This window comes from Myodes glareolus, chromosome 3, assembly GCF_982192425.1.
Source record: "Myodes glareolus chromosome 3, mMyoGla1.1, whole genome shotgun sequence".
Taxonomy (NCBI): Eukaryota; Metazoa; Chordata; class Mammalia; order Rodentia; family Cricetidae; genus Myodes; species Myodes glareolus.
In genome coordinates this window covers 68,108,682-68,125,164 of record NC_142028.1, presented here as the reverse complement: position 1 = coordinate 68,125,164, position 16,483 = coordinate 68,108,682, and the positions used below count along the sequence as shown (strand labels likewise).

At 41.4% G+C, this 16,483-nt stretch overlaps 1 protein-coding gene across 5 annotated transcripts in view; it reads right to left on the bottom strand.

Annotated features, from left to right (window-relative positions):
- Positions 1–3,326: 3,326 nt before the first annotated feature.
- The window catches only part of LOC125400382 (protein argonaute-4), a 46,899-nt gene continuing 33,742 nt past the window's right edge, over positions 3,327–16,483 (bottom strand). For 4 of the 5 annotated variants that reach the window (XM_085686596.2, XM_085686594.2, XM_085686593.2 and 1 more), the window contains 3 exons: positions 9,350–9,451; positions 8,938–9,137; positions 3,327–6,906 (listed from right to left, as the gene is read on the bottom strand). In XM_085686596.2, coding sequence (XP_085542722.1) covers positions 6,798–6,906; positions 8,938–9,137; positions 9,350–9,451 — 411 coding nt within the window. In that variant the 3' untranslated portion in view covers positions 3,327–6,797. The remainder of the gene's footprint in view (positions 6,907–8,937; positions 9,138–9,349; positions 9,452–16,483) is intronic. The other variant, XM_085686595.2, reaches the window with a different exon arrangement.

Here is a 16,483-nt window from a genome sequence, read left to right as displayed (position 1 = left end):
CAGACGACAGACTCTCTGTCTTGGCAGAAGAAATAGTCAAAAACTGCAAGGACTGTGCTATGAATAATGCAGGACACTCCATATATGCTCCTGGGAAGAGGCTCAGGGGCGATTGGCCTGGAGCCTATTGGAAAGTATATTTTGCAGAAATTAAGCCAGCCAGATATGGCAACAAGTACTTATTAGTTTTCATAGATACCTTTTCAGGCTGGGTAGAAGCTTTTCCTACCAGGACTGAGACAGCCAGTGCGGTGGCTAAGAAGATCAAAGAAGAAATCTTCCCAAGGTTTGGGATACCCAAGGTAATTGGATCTGATAATGGACCTGCATTTGTGGCCCAGATAAGTCAGGGACTGGCCGCCCAATTGGGGATCTATTAAAAAATTACATTATGCTTACCAACCCCAAAGCTCAGGTCAGATAGATAGGATATAAACTGACAAAATTGGCCCTAGAGACCAGCAAAATGACTGGCCAGACCTCCCTCTGTCCTGTTCTGGGTTTAAAACGCTACAGCAATCGCTGCCACTAGTTCTGCTACCTGGCTAGTTAGCTGCTACTCATGCATCTGCTGACTAAGGCTGACTCTGATGATGGATATCCTGAGCTCAGGGCCTGCACAGGACAGGCACATCTGCTGTAAGATGGGTTTGCATCGCCTTTAAGGCTCTTCTTTCCTGAAGTCAGAAGCCCACAGGACTCTGCTCATTTTTTTAAGAGTTAATGTCTTTTAAACATGGTAACAGATAACAGAAGCGAAGAGTAATTCTGTTCCGTTCCTCCCCTATGTGTCTGGGACCTATTGACAGAAATTATTTTATACGATCTGAGATTTTTCCAGATTAGACCATATTGGCAGAGAAAAGCAAGCACACTTAAATCTTTCTCACCTCTTGACTGGTTTTGCTTTTCTACAGAAAAATTTTGCTTTAGATTATATAATGGCCTAATTTTCAAAAGATAAACAAATATGGTTTTAGTTACGATCACCATTCCAGTCCCTCTTAGTGCTAAGGCTGGAGAACCACTGTCTGGGTTCTCAAGATGCTGCTGAACCTTTTCTTCTATTTCTGTTTTAGTTCTGAACATAAATCCTAATACACCATCTCCCTTTTACACTCCCATGGATTTTATTTCTGAATGTTGTCCCTAGGACCAAGCTGGCCTAATGTGTTAACGACATGTTGAGCTTTTAGGACTTACTGGGTTAATTATATTTATTTTTCTGTACCTCTTACGAACTAAACCTAATTCTTGATTTCTGCTTCCACATTGACTGTCCTCTGGCTTTAGGGCTCATTGTTTGTTTTAAACATTATCATTCTGTATTGCATTTTCTTTCATTGCTTGTTGAAGTTCTCACAATAGGCACAACCCTTGCACATTTGGATGAAGATGAAGCTGATGCTATAGAACATAATGGAAGCCGATGAATGTCATATGGTGCCAGCTGGGCTGAAGCTAACCTCTCAGGCGCATTCTCTGGAATTGAGGATCAACACTCCCAGTGTCTACAGCAAAGGAGATTTGTCTTCATAATACTGAACTTGCCTTTTAAGGGAAACATTGTTTTACAATGATAAGGCATCCATATGTTTCTTAGGACTGAGATAAGCCCTTTGTAGTCAATAGACTATTGCCACAATGATGGGTGCTAATCCCAGGTCTGCAATGGTTCACAATGTCTACCATGTAGTTACTTTCAAGCTTCATTCATCAGATAATTTTGCTAAGAGCTATTCTGAAGTAATGCTAGTTTTCATGTGGTTATTGTCTGAGCAAGCCTTTTGATTTTGTTTTCAATATATAGCTGGGCCCCTACTTATTTTGCTTCTTATCAATACAGTCGGCCCCTGCATTTTAAATCACCTGGTGCAACCTATGAAAGACAGGCTTTTAGTTATCCAGACCCTGGTCCTGACCCTCCAATATCAGCAACTGAGACAATAGGAGACAGAAATACCATGATCAGTTTGAGTTAAAGAATTAACTCCAGTTATAAGAGAAAAATGGGGAAATGAAGGACCCCAACTTCATTGGGGTCACAGTTAAAACTATGGTTTTAACTTTAACCACAGTTATAACGCTCTGCAAAGGTTTTCAGATAGCAAGCTCCATTAAGGCCTCCGGAGTCAGGACCTCCAGAGTGCTGAACAAATAACAGGCTTAATTCAAGACCTCCAGAATGCTAAAGCAAAGACACCTGAGATTAGAACGAGGACAGCCTTATCTGGCAGCAGGACAGGAGATTTATAAACTGACATGAGTAGGAACAAAGACTTCAAGGGAGGAAGAGAGGATTGCGAGGCCTGAGTCACGTACAGAGCAAGGCTCGTCACAAGCTAGGGGCTGTGCAAATCAGACATCGAGTCGCCAGCCAAGCTAGGAAGGCAGGAAGAGATAAGAAAAACAGGTAGCACAACCCCCTCCTTGGTATCCAGGTGGGTCTGGACAACCCCCTCCTTGGTATTTAGGTAAAAGGTCAAGAATGTGCCACTCAGCTTAGCCTTATTTGAACTGACCAATGAAATGAAAGCTTTTCTGCTTCTGTACCCGCGCTTTTGCTCCCCTATAAAAACCCCTCATCCCCAACCTGCAGGCGCGCAAGCCCTCCGAGAGACTTGTCGCCCGCAGGCACCTGTGTATCTCCAATAAACCTCTTGCAGTTTGCATCCGGCTGCGTGCTTTGACTGGTCTTTGGGCTTGGGGTCTCTCCCGAGGGAAGACGCCCAGCGGGGAGTCTTTCACTGGAGCGAGCCACCACACCTCACCAGTTTCCTTAAAATATCACTTAATCAGAGCTTCCCTTCCCATTGAGAACAGTACCTAGAACCCTGATGAATCTTGTCAAAGTTTTCATATATGAAGTGGTGCTGGGAGCCCTTCAAAAACTCCCAAATGGCAATTCCTAAACATAGAGAGACCCAGAATTAAACATAGTTGTTTCACTTCTCTTCTTTGTCCAATTTCTCAAATAGATGAAATTGTTTTTTAAAAGTAGCCATATATGATGCCATTATAATATATTCCATATTTATTACACAATTGACAAGAAAAACAACTTTTAGCACAAGAATGCCAATTTATCTCTCCCACCCACCCCCCTACCCATCTTTTTGGACACATGAACACAAAATATCCCTGCAGGCCAAAAAAAAAATTTTTTTAAACAACCATCACCTTATCTCACACAGGGATACAAACCCTTCCTTAATAGCTTAAAAAGTACCTCGTATTGCTAGAGACAGACATTCAGTCCAAATTAATAAAATACATTTTAAAACATTACAAGTCTAACCATAGAGAAACAAAAACCACACCGTTAGTCAGATGAACAAACAAACATTTTCAGCCAGTAGACACAGAAAAAACATGAATCTGTCAATAGCAAGGGAAAAGAAAATGGTTGGCCAATAAAGATCTTTCCTTTAATTTTACAAGAAAAAATTCTTGGAGTTGAAGCAATATTAATACAATGCCCTTAACCTCCACTTTCTTAAAATGAAAGCTGAGCTGCCACCTTGCTAATGAGCAAGAGAATCATATAATATATCAACAGAGGGTGACTAGGGTAGAGAGGGTGAGCCTTGCTAAAACAGTGGATTATCTTTTCCCAGGGGAAGGAATAGGCAGCTGAGTCAGGTGGGTAAGGGCATAGGATATAGATCGGGCACCAGATGCTAAAATACAGGCCATACAGAACATGCCTGCTTGTAAGTCATCACCTTTGGAAGCAGCATATAGAATTTACAGTAGGAGTGAATGTGGTTTGCCTGCCCAGAACGCTAGCTGCATTAAACCAGCTGGTTCACTTCATAAACGGCTCAGGACTCAACAACTAACAACAACAAAACACAATTATTTCAACATTTGGGTCTTCCCCACTCTTAATGTCCTGTGCTCCCTAGCCCCAAACTGTTAATTCTTCAGTGTTGCCATACTGCAATCTTTCACACTACATGACAGTGCCTAAATAGGCTGCATTTAAGAAAACCAGACAGCCTAACACTACTTCTAGAGAATGCACACCTCCCATTGATTGACACATGCATAACGATTCAGTCAGTTTCGAGGGGAGAACTATTTGAATTGTCAACCCTAATTAAATTAAAACTATGCATTCAGATTTGCTTGCGATAGTATTACTGCAGTTCTGATTCTGCAGGGATCACCTCTTAACTATTTACCCCTCGGTAAGCTTTTCCCCAACAATCCTAATTCTTCCACATTTCTTTCCATTTGTTCAAAACAACAGCATCACACCCTTAATGGTACTGTTTTCCTACAAAAACTGGCCTCCTGGCTTTTCTTCCACCACCATACTAATAGGCTCCAGCATACTAGGACAGATTGAGGTGTTTCAGGTATTTTGTTCAAGGTCAAGCATGGAACCCAACTGCAGGCAAATGGATCAGGGCTTCTGGGCAACCAGCTTGCTTCCTGTTCCATCATGCAGGAAGATGGCAAGACATTTCTTCTGTGCATTGTTAACCAGTGAGCCTGCGGCACTCAAGTGCAGGTGTGGTGCCTGCTGGCTGGATAGCCAGCTAGCCAACCATCAAGAGTTCTTCATGCCACAGGCTCCAGGTGAGTCCTCATTCTCCTAAAAAGCTCCCACTTTTTTTTTCCTCCTCTTGGATCCAGAGCGGCTGTGCTGAAGAGTATTTTCTGTGCTCTCCCTGAATGAGTGTGAATAAAAGGGGCAGTCAGCCACTGATCAACATGTCCAGATTTGTATTATCCAAGTGAGGTATTCGGAAAAAAAAGTATCAGCTGCCTCTTCACTCCTGCCTTCATTGTGCTTCAGCCACAGGACTTGCTTTTCCCCACTGTCTGCAGAGATTAAGAATGTCTGCACTCATCCTCATGAGCTAAAGGACTCGATGGACATTATAAAACTCTCTCAGAGACCAGTTCAGCTAACGCTGGTGGCACTGCCGAGCAACAGCACATGGAAATGTAAACATTAATGTATTTACAAGCTTGTTGAAAAGACTGAAGGAGAACAGTGTTTTGTATTGCTGGGATTTTGAGAAGGCTAGTTTAACAGATTTGGATCTTGAATCAACTAATGAGTTCAAGCAAACACCCTTCACCATCTGATCCAGTGTTTCCCACCAATGGTTTCTAGATAGAGACAACAAAATTGTTTTCAGTATATTGTGTTTGTCTCTTCCCAGCTCCTTCCTCAGCTCAAGGAGTGTGGCTCTCCAGAGAGCCTTTTACCTTTCACCTCTTGCCCTTCGAGGACAGAGTAAAATGTGGGCTGGGAAACCCTGGGTGGAACTACCTAGACTATGTAACGTTTGTCCTTTACAAAGTATTATCTACATTAAATACAGAATCCATTCCCCTAGTTTCTAATTGATACTTGCTTTGTATCAACTCCCTTTGCTGGACAAGAAAAGGAGTCCTGTCTTCCTGTGAGGGAATCCAGACTCTACAGAAAAGAGGGGAAAATCAACTTCTTCCACAAAGTTTTAGCTGAAAAAGAGGAAGGCAAAACCATCAAGCACATTTCAGGCTGAGAGAAGAGCAAACAGAACTGTACTGTAAGCAGCTATGAGCACAGCCTTAATTCCCAGGGAAAACGAGCTTTTTACATGCTGGTACTTTTTTTTTTTAAAGTCCAGCATCACTCAATGTGCCTTATACATTGGCAAAGCATCCTGGTTCCAGCTTATTTTAAAAGAAAAAAGATGACAGGTCACAGACTATGACTATAAATCAGGTTTAAAAAAACCAAACAATTATTTAAAAGGGCGTGGAAATATATGTCTTTATCGACTGACTGGTTTCAGAATATCCAGGTTATGATATATTAAGAAATAGTTGATAAAATCATACCAAAATTTCATCTATAAAACTACCTTGTTGGAGGATAAAGGGGAGGGGCCTTAAAAATGCTTATTGCCAAAGTTAACTTTCTATGAGAGAAGTTTAAAAATCATTTAGATCTAACAAACCACATAGCAGCATAAAATGGGCACTTTAAAAAACTTGGAAACGTACTAAAAGCTAATCTTTTTTTCCAAATAGGGAGAACTTTTTACTTTTGACCATGGCAGTGCTACCTGTCCCTGTGACACGCATCACACTTGCTTATGTCACACATTCACAGAAGCCAGACACGTAAGAGAACTGCCTGTTTGAGTCTGCAGCCAGATATAGTGCAATTGCCAGGCAGCCTGCACTCCACAGCACAGGCCCGGAGAGATCAGTAAGATAAAGCAGTGAAAGTAATAAAATTCTGTAAAACTTTCAAAAATTAATGCTCCTTAAAGGCATTTACAGTGGCGAAGTCAGAAATCTTCATTAAAAAGTCTATGGGCCCACCCAATTAAAAAGTTGCATGGAAATGAAACAGGTCGTTTGGTTTTTCTCTCCCACTTATGCATATACCCCACTCAATGAACAAGGAAAAAGGAAATACTCCTCTTATAAGACTAGATGCGGTGAATACCACAGCTAGCAAAATATCCCACAGAAACCCTCCTTGGAAAATAAGTCCTTTAGAAAGTCAAGGCTGATCAGCCTTTGCACGCTGAGGTAAAAATTTTGTCCAGTGCATCAGAAAGCATAATCTATGAGTTTCTTTTTTTCTTCTTTAAAAAATGGCTCAATTTTGTTGATGCATCAGACAGGGCTGCAAAGTACAGATTCAGTGCAACTAACTGTTCCGAGCTGCTGGTAGGGGACCACCTGAAATCAACGTGGCACTATCTAGAGGCAGTAGGCATCTGAAACATTTGAGGATGCGTGGGATGCCAAATTGGTTGAGTTCTTTTCCAAGACTCTCAGGCAAAATACATAGTGTGCTGGGTATCGTGGTGGATCTGCACAGCCTTAGCCAAAGCCTGAGGGTCCCGGCCATTGCTCTGTCCTGACACGTGACTGCCTTCCGCACTATAATGAGAACAAAACAAAAAACCAGGTGTTAAGAGAAGACAGCATTCAACTTCAGTGTTTCAGGTAGCACACATAGTACTGGATCCAAGAACATCTTGAGCTCAAGCTGGGCTACTCAAACGATTTATGTTTCCTTAGACATGCTTATTCAACTGACAAATACAGTATGACTTATTTAATGGATGGTTGCATTAATTAAATAAAACAACGTTCATAAAAACCAAGTGTTTAATAGCACCTACATAAGGACTTCTACTGTCCCTTCTGTCTACTTAGTTCCTACTCATCCTTCAGGCCTCAATTACATGTCATTTCCCTCTTAGAGGTCTTCCCTGACTCCCAAGTTCAGGTCAGGGTCACCTAGAATGTTTTTATAGACAGTTGCGGTTTCCTTTTACAGTACTAGACACAACCAACATTAAAATTGTCAACTGGGACATTACTAGGTACTATTGGGTATTTTTTTTTTGTCTCCACTGCAATAAAATCTCCAAGAAAAGAGCATCCTTCTTCTCTTCCCCCTCTTCCTCCTTCTTCTTCCTCTTCTGAGACAGAATCTTACAATGAAGGCTCCACTGTCCTAAAACTCATAGAGATCCTCTGAGGCATGCACCTCCATGCCTGGCTTAACTTTGTTTTTACTTGCTAATATTAGATTCCTAAATTAATGAGTCTATGCCTATCAGAGTGTTCACAACTTTAAACATTCATCTTCGGGGTATTATGTAACATAGGAGTTTGGCAAATCATCCCTTTCTCAGTGCTGAGGATTCGATCTAGGGCTTCATGTATACTAAGCACAACACTCACCACTGAGTCACACCTTGGCCTCTGACCTCTCTTTAAATGATGATTATTATCTAATCACCTTTGATTTCATCCTTTCCTCCCCTGCTTGCACTATTCTATCCCAGGAACAGCTTTTTACATTTAATAAGGACAATCTTATTCTAACACAGCTTTCTGCCCTGTGCCTGCTGTTTCCTTTCAATATGCTCCAGTCAAAGAAAACTTACCCTTGTCCAGAAATGCCACTTGTTCTCTTTCCTTTATGTCCACTGTCCTCTCTGCCTGGAAAATCCTCTTTCCTTTGTACAGTTAAGTCCTGCTCACCCAGCTCTAAAATCCCTACCAGCCTTTCCTCTGATCTCCCACTGAAGCTATCTATACTGTTAGACCAGTTGTCAGTTTTCTATTCACCTGTAGATCTTCATATTGAAACATAAAATACCTGCAGGTAAGAAACAAGGCTTACTAATCTTGATATTTTCTAGTACCTAGCACAGTACTGGCACACAGTACCAAATAAATGTTTTAAATAAATGGATGTATATTGGAGAATACAAAGTACAAAGACATAGCTGGATGTTTTCTGTAATAGTGTATTTTCAATCCCTTATAGAACAGACTTGCAGTGGAATGTCTACTATTTAGCAACTGGATGGGGTAGAGCCCAGAAACTGCTAAACTTCACAGACTGTCATTTGGGAAAGAAAATCAATGCAAAGAGCTCCTTTAGCCATATATTTGTAGCTCAGTAACAGGCCAAATGTCTGAGCCCTTTGAGATCTCTATCTGGGAATGAGGATACTCACTCCTTCTGTTTTCCCATAAGCCCTGGCACACTCTGGTCATTTCTGGATTGTACTGGAAGCAAAATGAACTATGTGGGACTCACTCATGCATGAATTGGAGTCCATAGGCTGTGACTACACTGACTGGAACCAGGGTGCTATGCTGGCCACCTTTGGAGGCTGCCTGGGACCTCAGCAGAAATGAAATGCAGTTAGTTCTATGTGAAAACCACAGGCAGCTCCAAAGGAGACTCTGTTAGAAACACAGCACAAGTTTAAACAAGCCTGAGCTCTTCTTGGATCAAAAGTCACATTAAAAGCTCTCAAAGTCTTGTACAGTTTTGAATGTTTCTTGAAGGTTAAAAGGACATATAAATCTTTAAGAGCTTTCTGCATAGCTTGTTTTTTAAAACATGCTTCCATAACAGGAAGAGAGTTTTATTGATGAACTTGCCTGTCATGATCTTTATCCACCAAATGATACCTTGCCCGAAATGCTACCAGCCGCGCATAATATGCAGGGGCAGGAATGGAGACCGAGCGTGTGCAGCGCACGTAGGTGTGACAGAGCTGGTACGTCAGCAGCTGGAGCTCATCTGCAGTGAAGCAATTGTCATCCCACAAGACCTGGTAATGTGAAGGACGGCTGGTTCCCTGAAGGGAGAGTGTTAGGACTTGGCTAGTTAGGAGAGAAGAGGAACTGAGATCTAATTATTAAGCTCAACAATATCTCTGCCTCACACACCTACAAGTAGATTTCTGGAGCAGAGCCGTTAACAAAGCCAAGCATAGTGTCTAATGACAGGTCTCCTCAGGCTGGCTGCTGAACTGCAAATACCTCCCTATTAGGTCAGCTTCCAAGTTACCTGAATTCCTGCATGACTACAGAGGTAAAAGTCAAACTCCGATGGATGTGTGATGGTACTATCCACTGTAGTGCCTGCTGGGACATTGCCACTTTTCCCCACCTGTTAAAAAAATACGTCATTTTTAAAAATACAATTAATCATCTGAGCAACAAACTAGTTTAAGGTCAGTTTTTTCCTTTTATGCATTAATTGGTAACAAATTAGCAAACTGCTCTTATGTGAAATCACAAAACTAGATTAATTCAAGATGTTAAACCAGACATTGTGATTCATACCTGTAACCTCAGCATTTGGGAGGTTGAGGTAGGAGGATTGTTTTAAATTCAAGGTCAGCAAGGTCAGTTTGGGCTACACTGAGACCCTGCCTGAAAAAAAAACAAGTTGGATTCCATTGTAATTTTTCCTTAGCCCAGCCTCATCCCAAAGCACTTTCTCAAGCACGAATCCACAGCCTCTTTTGGGCAATCCAAATAATGACTTTATCTATAGGCTTTTTTTTTTTTTTTTTTTTTTTTTTTTTTTTTTTTTTTTTTTTTGAGACAGGGTTTCTCTGTAGCCTTGGAGCCTGTCCCGGAACTAGCTCATGTAGACCAGGCTGGCCTCAAATTCACAAACATCTGCCTGCCTCTACCTCCTGAGTGCTGGGGTTAAAGGCATGCACCACCACCACCTGGCTCTATCTATAGTTTTATACAGCAATAGTGCCACATATTTATAGACGACACTCTGTAGGCAGAGAAGGGAGAACAGCATTTAAGGAATGGGAATGTAGCTGAATTGTTAAGTACTTGCTTAGCATGAACATGAGTAAGACCCTGGGTTCAAGCCCCAGCACTGCAACAAAGAAAAAATCCGAGGTAGATAAACTTTCCCGGAAGATACGACTTTCATTTCTCATTTGAGAAAAAAGTAATGACACCTGCCACACACAGCTTTCAGTAAAAGATAAGATGAAGATCTTTGAACTGGTTCACCAGGTTCAGCAAAACTCATAATCACAGAAGCAGTCACAGAAGCTCCCCCAAAGGATCTCCGGAAGCCCACATAAGATGGAGACTGAGAAGACAGCTCAGATGCAGGCCAGTCCTTACAGCCACACACCGTGAACGGAACTGAACATCTTTGTGCTTCAATCTAGCTGTCTATGATATCTGGTGATGACCCTTTGTAGATCTAAAAGTCTAAGGTTCTTCCACAACAAAAACACTGAAATCAAATCTGTTGAAAGGCGGGGGGTGGGGGTGGGGGAACAACTCCACAAATGCACGGAACAGAAAAAGAATTAAATCTTGCTATTCAGTCTGTGTCTTCTGTTTTTCAGTAGAATTTAATATGAAAAAGTTTAATTAGCACAGAGACATTCATTCCCACAGGGTTTATTTGACTCCTTTCTAACAACCATCCCTTCCAGCTACAGCTCACATAACAATGAATATAAAAACTTGGAGTACGGAGAATTCTTCTTTCAAATTCGTATTAAGTTTAGGTATCTACCCAAACCAGAGAAAGTATAACTGAGTCACAGTACCTCCTACTTATCTCAAGTTATGGCTTCAGTTACTTGTGGTCAACCAAGGTCCAAAATATTATCATAGCGCAATGGGACATGGAGGTATTCTGAGAGTGACAATGTTCACGTAACGTTTTGTTATCGCTGTGTTTTTGAGACACGACCTGTTATGTACTTAGTCTGCAGGCCGGGCTAGTCTCCAGCTCACAGTCCTGTCATCTCAGTCTCCTAGGTGCTGAGATTACAGGTTTCAGACACCACGTCTGGACGTCTGGTTCACATAACTTTTATTATATTATTAATCTCTTGCTATTCCTAATTTATAGTTTAAACAGTGTCAAAGACGTGTATATTTAGAATAGAATGGTCTAGCATCTTTCCTGAAAGTATGTCATTTAGGAGTATTAGTTTATAAGGTGTGCTTAAGTGTTTCCCATCAAATTTGAGGAATACTGCATTAAATCAGTTTATAAGGTTTTTTTTTTTAAAAGGGAGAAGTATAGGTCAATAGTATAGCATTTGCCTTCTATGTGTGAGACTGTGGGTTCAAAGTCTAGCAACACACACACACTTTCCTAATATGCAATTTCTCAAAAACCACAATTTAATGAAGTATAATCTTTAAGAAGACATAGAATGGATGGCCTTTCCAATCTTATCTTACCACAGACCCTCTTTTTAAAAAAGTCTCTAAAGATACCAGGTGGTGGTAGTACACGCCTTTAATCCCAGCACTTGGGAGGAAGCAGAGGCAGGCAGATCTCTGAGTGAGGCCAGGACAATCAAGGCTACACAAAGAAACTCTGTCTTGAAAAACCAAACCAAACAAACAACAACAACCAAAACCAAAAACCAACTCTAGAGTTTTACAAATGAATGCCTAAAGCTATGTGTATGAGGCCAGGGAAATGGAAAGCAGACACTGAACTCAGTATCTTTTGCTTGAGCACCTAAGTTAGGCTTCTCAGCAAATGTTGACTCTAAGAGCCAGAGGCATAAAGAATAAACTGCCTTCCACAACAGTGGAAGTGTTTTAGTGCAATGTGATGCAGGTAGCTGGAAGGCACTAGTGAATATGCTGTTCAGGCTCCCCTGGGAGAGCATGAAGGAGCAGAGGAAGGTGTTTTGTAAGCAATGGAAAGCACATGAAGACTTCTGAGAAGTGGGGTGTGTTTTAGAAAGCAAACCCTGACTGCAGGATGAAGGAACAAAGGCAATGAAGAGACTGCTGGAGAGTCCCACACAACAGACCAGTTTTGCCTAGGGTCATAGAAATATATGAACTTGAGGTAAGAGAGATTTGGGGGTAGAACACTGCGAACCATTGAAGAAACTGGACATGGCAAGGACAATAAGGCAGGAGAAGAATTTAAAAATGATTATGAAGTTTCCAGCTTGGCAAACATAAAGCACAGTGATGCCAAGTAACAGAATCTAAAGAGAACTCGGAGAGGTTCTGGATGGGGAGTAAATGGTAAGTGGGACGTTTGGACGTGTTCTGTCTGACATGCCTATGGTAGACTCTATTACTGGTGCCAAATATTTCTGTGCCCCTCCCTGGAGGAAGATTATACAGTTCCACCCAACTATCACAGGAGTGGCCATGTGAATTGCTTTGATGATAAAATGTGGCACTGCAGGGCAGAAGCTTTAAGAGCCAGCATACAGCTTTTCTTGTGACTGGCAAGGTTCCAGATGGATTCCGTCAGCCTGGGTTCCAAAGGGAGGACAACAAGGTTGCAGCTGCAGTAGGGCCACAGTGACTGTGTAGTATGAACAAGAAATGAATCTTTGTCAGCCACAAGGATAAGTTCTTGTTATCACCACCACACAGCCTGGTCTGTGGAGACGGGTGCACCGTGCACAGAGTATCTGAGTGAACATGTCTGGTAGAAAATTAAAAGTACAAATCAGGAGTCTGACAGCGCAATCTAGGACAGAAATAAGGATTTGGAGTTAATAAGCAAGTGAGCCTAGAAAAGTGGATGACGCTGAAGACAGAGTTATTAAGAACAGGAAAAGGGTCACTGAGGGGCTGGAGAGATGGCTCAGTAGTTAAGAACACTTGCTCTTTCAGAAGACCTGGATTTGGTTCCCAGCAACCACACTCCTCACACCCATCTGTAAATCCAATCCTCAGCAATCTGCCCCCCTCTTCTGACCTCTGTGAACACCAGGCATGAATTTATGGTGCACATACATACATACATACATATATACATGAACCAAAACACTCATGCACGTTAGAAAAATAAATCTAATTTTCTAAAGTAAAGATAATCTGACTGTCGAGGTGAGTAAGAAGCCTGGGAAGTTATATTGTTAAGGCCAGAGAAGGCTGTGTTGTCATAAGTGTGGCTAAGAGGTCAGTGTGGGACTCTGACTTGGTAGGATATGAAGGTACAGAGGCAACATTTCAGTTCTCTCTTGAATTTCCTACTTCCTGAAAATCAAAATATGTAGGTGAGGGTACACTTGACAGCAAGTCAGGTGATTATTCTTCTAAAAGAAAACTTACAAAAGAAAACACAAAAGAAAACAGTTAGGTGGAAGAGTGCACATGCACGAAAGGGGGGGGAGAGGAGTTAACAGATGTTTATTGGAAATTGAACAACCTTTGTAACATGAGAAGGTGGCCATGGAATAAGAAAGATGAGGGTCTGTGAGTTGGTTCAGTGTCTAATGACCTGCATTCCATCTCTGGAACCTAGATATAAGTTGTCCCCCCGCCCTCTCTCTCTCACACACACACACACACATACATTCTCTCTCTCTCTCTCTCTCTCTCTCTCTCTCTCTCTCTCTCTCTCTCTCTCTCAATTAACTCATTAATTAAATACAATTTAAATTTTTGAAAAGAATGAGGAAGACTAAAACTAAAAAAAGGAGTCTTTATGAAGTGAGTGAGGCTCTAGAGAAGGCAGAGAGAACTGGAGTCAAAAAGCACAGATAGGGAGATTAGCCTGAGATTTGAGGAAGGAGACAAAAGAAGCACAGAATCACATTGGAAAGGAGAGGATAGGTAACTGAGAAAATCCATGCCTTCCAGGTCCCATCTTCCCAGAAAACAGAAGGTAGGATTTGGAAGACAGTTGTGATCACCACAGTACTGTCAGTGCAGAGAATAGGTCTTTATTAGCATTAAGACACCAAGGATAGGGACCAACACTTACGGGAAATAAAGCAATGAAAAAAAATCACAGCATTTAAGGTTTAAGGTTTGCTCTCATGTGTTTATAACATGGTTCACGACTAAACAAGTGATTTATTCAGCCAGCAATTCCCATCAGCCTGAGAGTGAAGCAAAGTAAATAAGCAAGTAGATATAGTTCAGAGTTGGAGGCAGGCAAGAGGCATGTTCGGAGAATTGGAGATACTGGTCAGAGTATAAAGTTATTAAAGAATTGGAACCTTCAATCCTGAATGATGGTAAAGAAGAGAGCTGTAGGAGAGAAAGATAATTCAGGGTCTGGAGAAAGCTCAGCAGTAAACTGCTTCCTACCATATTTGAGGCCCCGAGCTCCATTTCCAGCACTGGGAGTAGTGGTAGATCACCCAGGTCCTGGATTTCCTCTCCACTCCACAGTGAACTGCATGGATGGCAAGTTTACAGTAGAGCAAAGGGGAAGTCATGACAATAAAAGATGGGTGACAGGGTATTTTCTGCTTCAATTTTAGGCAAGCACTCAGATAATCTGTATTATCAAAATCTAAGAACTACTACTGAGTCAGAGTAGAACAATTAGTGAACAAAAATTTAATATAAACTGACTAGTAGATCTGGGGACTGTAGGGAAAAGAACTTGGATCTCTTGCAATTGACAAAATGAAAATAAACATCTCATCCTTGGAAAAGAGACAGTTTTTGTCCTAGAAAATAACTGGAGGAGCCAGCAAGTTTACATGATTAAGCAACAGAAAAGATCTGGTCCTTGCTATGCCTGGACAAGATGAAATAATGTCACGAGAAACAGTAAAAAAGAGGTCATCCAACCTAATATTCTTATAGCTTACCCACTTTAAACATAAATATCAAATCATAAATAAAATCAATAGAAAATTTTCTTTACCAAGTGCTGGGAATTATATCCCAAATTAACACTCATTTATTAATTTACTCTTCACCATACTTCATGAAATATATTCTATTTTTATTTGTTGTGTTTTGTTCTTTAGACAGCATCTCATGTGGCCTAAGCAGGCCTCGGACATGCTATTTCACTGAGGCTATGTGCCAGGAACTGAACACAGGGCTTTCAGTATGCTGGCTACATCTCCAGCACTTGCTTTTCCTTTGAGACAGGATAACTCAGACTAGCCTGCAATTCATGATCGTCCACTCCATCCTCCCAAATGCTGGAACTGCAGCTGTGTAACCACTGTCCCTAGATGTTGTTCACGTCACATTTTTTTTTAAAGATTTATTTATTTATTATGTATACTATAGTGTTCTGTCTGTTTGTATGCCTGCAGGCCAGAAGAGGGCACCAGATCTCATTACAGATGGTTGTGAGTCACTATGTGGTTGCTGGGAATTGAATTCAGGACCTCTGGAAGAACAGTCAGTGCACTTAACCCCTGAGCCATCTCTCCAGCCCCTCATCATCACAATTTACAGGTAAGAATGGTCTTCAGTTTATGAAAGGATTATACCCAATAAGATCATTATAAGTTACAATTTTCATAAACAAAAATTCACCTAATTCATATGCCCTTCTGAATATCACAGTTAAGCAGTTTAGTACACTGTAGACTATTGACTGTTTACTCATGTGAGGGTAGCTGCATTGCGAGAGAATACTGTACTGCCTATTGCCTTCCAGGACATGAACAAATTCAAAACTTAAAGAGCAGTTACTACAGAATGCAGACTGATTTTACAGTAACATCAAATTGGCAATTCCAAATCCTGGAGCTGGAGAGATGGCTCAGTGTGTAAGAGCACATGCTTCACAATCCTGAGGACTGAAGTTTGGATCCCAGCACCCACATCATAAAACAACTGTCCCAGTAAATGCCTGTAACACCGGGTCTGAAGGGTACCAGAGACAAGAAGAACACTGGGGTTCACCAGCTTCTAGCCAAGAAAATATAAGTCCCAGGTTCAGGGAAAGACCCTGCTTGCTTCACAAGAAATAGCAGAGGCAAATAGAAGGGAACACTGATGCCTTCTTCTGGCCTCTATGTCTGCACCTACACACATTCACATGTTCAAACACTCACACAGACATACAAATGAATAAATACACACACACACACACACACACACGAACGAAAAATCCTAAGTCAAATTATAAGTTTTCATGTAGCTTAGAGAAGTGAAGTCTCTTGCGTGTGGTTAATAAGTATGACACCATAGCCATTCCAAGTCACTAAGGACATTCTGCTTTACACCCTAGAACTATCACTCATGCTTTAGCAGTAAAAAGGAGCAAAAAACACATGTGAAGCCCTGGGTTTGATGTCCAGGAAAACACACACAGCATTCCATTTTCATGTATTACACTGTAATGTACCTGACACGTCTCTTCTAGCCACCACCCCTCAGCACTGCACAAACAGTCCTGATGGTCAGTGCTGACTGCCAACTGACAAGGTCTACAATCACCTAGGAGACAAAT